Consider the following 3,498-nt stretch of genomic DNA (forward strand, 5'->3'; position numbering starts at 1 on the left):
TCCTGGATGTTACTGAAGGCGTACGGCAAGGGTGAGTTCTTGCACAACCGTTGCAAAACTTACAGAACGTAAACGTGATTATTTCTTGTCATAGATAATGTTCCCACAAAGGCCAAACGGATGCGTCAGACGTTCGAGTATCGCGCAAACCGGATCCAGATGCTGCTACAGCAAGTTATGACGCAAGCTAGTCGCGAGTACTGGCGCTGTGATCCTGAGCGGAACCAGCACAAGGAGGGGAAAACCTTCGTGCAGATCACCCGGCTGCTGCAGGGCTACGTGGAGCTCGAGCTGAACATGAACACGGACTATACGTGCATGGAAGAATGCTCTTTTTACAGCTGGGGTGTCCAACAGGAAGGGTGCTACAAGGATCAGTATTGCACGATGCAACCCAAGTGTTCGGGCAAGATCTACGACTGTGAGTTTATCGATTCGGACATGTGGATCTGCCCGGCGGCGAAGACGAGCCATCGTCGGTATCAGTTCATTGAGTACGTCAACGGAAAGGTGCTTGGGCAGAAGAAATATTGTGCCCAAGGCAGGACTAAGGTGATGTCGTGGACTCGCTGGTTTTTCTATCGCTGCAGCTACTGCTTCTGTCTGTGCGACGACGCCGGCAAGAACTCCGATCGGTACATCAACATGCGTGAGTCCGTGTCGGAAGTTATGGATAACAAGTAGGGATCTACCTAAAGATTTGACCTCAAACTAACCGTTGATTTCTTTTCCCAGGGTCGTCACCGGCATGCGCTTTTTAAAGAAAAACCAGATCGTTCACTTGATCGTTCAGCAGGGTCGTCTACTGCCACGAGGGCACATCGACAACGGCACGTTGGAGTGGGTAGAACCACACAACTACAACTTGCTTTCGACGAATGTTCGTATCGGTCGTGATTACCACACGCTGAACCGCAACAACCGCAGCTTGGATCTGGACGATCTGAACGTGCCTCAAGGGTACGTCGTGACCGGGGTTCGCTTCCGACTGTTGGGCAACCATCTCAACCTGGAGATTCGGAAGACCCAGATGAACTTCGCTACGGGTCAGTTGGTAGATCCGGACGAGAGTACTTGGATCGGTAATGACAATACAGCGCGCAGCGTTAATAAAAGGTGAGATCATCTTCAACTATCGATCAGACTTCAAAGCTAACCCTATACCCATCCAACAGAACCGAACTCAAGCTGGATCGACCGAATGTCCCGCTTCTATCGATCGTCAAGTCGATCCCAGATTCCGCCAGTAACCAGTTTATTCAATTCCGTGCCAGTGATCGCGACATGGACGCCGCTCAGACCACGGTTCCGTTCTTCGATGCCCAGCCGGTGGCTCCAGTGAGGCCCGTTCCCCTGTCCGGTGCTGGTCTGTTTCACAAGGGTCGACCGAAGTTTGGTGGCTATGTCGCACCCAAGGTTATGACTTACGACTTTCTCCCTCATATTGTGGACCCGTAGAAGATTAAGAGACTTTATAGATTAGAAAGTATGTAAATATTGCATGTTTTACTTGATAAAATGCGACTTCCTGGAGTTTAAGTAGATTTTAAATTTTGTGATTAGAATTGGAATATTCTACTGTTGGCTTTTCCTGCTGAACTAGCCAAAAAAACCTCCAAAAAATACATTTATACTTCAACACAATCCATTTCAACGAATCATCTTTGCGGTTAACTTTACGCAGTTTATCTGGCCGTTTAGAAAAATAATCTTTCCAACAAACTATGGGCACCCTTGGCTCATAGAGATCCCTTTCGATGGATTGTATTTTTTGTACCATTTTATTGAATTTTCAACATAAAAAATATTTAATTGGAATGCTTGTCGAGCTTTATTAGTATTGTCCAAGGTTGTTAAAGATTAAATTATTGAGGTTCGATATCGAAAACGATAGTTCTATCGTTATCGTTATTCCGATAATTCCAACCAAATTATGTTGAAACAAAAAATGAAAATATTTTTGATCGATCTCAGACATGCTAAATATGATTTAAAACGCGGGAAAATGCATTTAAAAATGATTTCAGTTGATTAGATATCTGCCTACTTTAAAATTTTGAAGTCGTTTGAAAAAAATACTTTACGGCATAAAGTTTTAAAAATATTTGCAACGGTCTAAGTTTCAAAGAATAAATCTAGAGTTTTTTTTTTGAAAAGGTCCTATAAGCTATTGTCTTTCATATGTTTATAGGACCTATTAAAAAAAAACTAAAGAAGTACTAAAAAAAATCACAAAATACCGTATTTTTTTAAAGTACTCAAATTTTATGATTTGCAATATGAGTACCAAATGATTCAAAGTGTGCATGCATTTTCACTGTTTTTGAGTTTTGTTAATGAAATACTCAAATTTTCACAAAATACCGTAATTTCTCAAAAATACTCAAATTTTTATGATTCGCAATATGGGTATCAAACAATTCGTAATTTTGCATGTATTTTAACTATTTTATTGGTTTTTGAATGAAATGCTATAATTTTCACAAATTACCGTATTTGCAAATATTCAAATTTTAATAATTCGCAATATGAATATTTAACGAATCGAAGTTTTCCATGAATTTTAACTGTTTTAGAGTTTTTTGAATGAAATACTTAAATTTTCACAAAATACCGTATTTTCTCGAAAATACTCAAATTTGTATGATTCGCAATATGGTTATCAAACGATTCGAAATTTTGCATGTATTTTAACTGTTTTAGAGTTTTTTGAATGAATGCAAATGATGCAAATACTTTTAAAAAAATACGGTATTTTGTGAAAATTTGAGTATTTCATTCAAAAAACCTCTAAAATAGTTAAAATACATGCAAAATTTTGAATCGTTTGATATCCATATTGCGAATTATAAAAATTTGAATATTTTCGAGAAAATGCGGTATTTTGTGAAAATTTGAGTATTTCATTAAAAAACTCTAAAATAGTGAAAATTCATGCAAAACATCCATACTGCGAGTTTTAAAAAATTTGAGTACTTTAAAAAAATACGGTATTTTGTGATTTTTATAGTATTTATACTTTGAAACTTTTCATATTATCAAAAAAATATTTACTATGAGGAAGTTTGAAAATTCAACATAATTTGGGTGATTTTAGTCAATTTTAAAAATATATTAAATATAAGTTATCGTCCGTTATCGAAGATAAAATTATCACCGTAGAATTATCGGAATAACGATAGATTATCGTTATCGTCCCGAAGATAACGAAAACCATTACCGTTATCGATAGACGATACAGTTCAGACTCGATTATCCGAAGACATCGGAATTTTTTTTAAGCTGTCTTATTTTTGATTTTCGAGCTTGAGTATGACCCATAAACTACTCTGAAATGATTAAGAATTTTTACATCCAAGATGGCGGCCAAAATGGCGATGATAATATATTTAAGAAATGCATTTTTCAATTTAAAAGCCAATCAAATATTCAAATTTGACTAAATTGGGTCCTAAAATGAAGCTTAGATTGCTGATATTATTGTTTACAGCGATAAAG

The 3,498-nt window shown here is 37.3% G+C and overlaps 1 protein-coding gene across 1 annotated transcript; it reads left to right on the forward strand.

The window, feature by feature from the left end:
* On the forward strand, positions 1–1,561 carry LOC120419290 (uncharacterized). The gene is made up of 3 exons (XM_052708663.1): positions 1–680; positions 736–1,116; positions 1,176–1,561. Exons 1-3 carry the CDS (start codon positions 121–123, stop codon positions 1,456–1,458), a joined length of 1,224 nt encoding a protein of 407 aa, XP_052564623.1. The 5' UTR covers positions 1–120; the 3' UTR covers positions 1,459–1,561.
* The last annotated feature ends 1,937 nt before the right edge of the window (positions 1,562–3,498 follow it).

This window comes from Culex pipiens, chromosome 1 (genome assembly GCF_016801865.2).
Source record: "Culex pipiens pallens isolate TS chromosome 1, TS_CPP_V2, whole genome shotgun sequence".
NCBI classification, from domain to species: domain Eukaryota; kingdom Metazoa; phylum Arthropoda; class Insecta; order Diptera; family Culicidae; genus Culex; species Culex pipiens.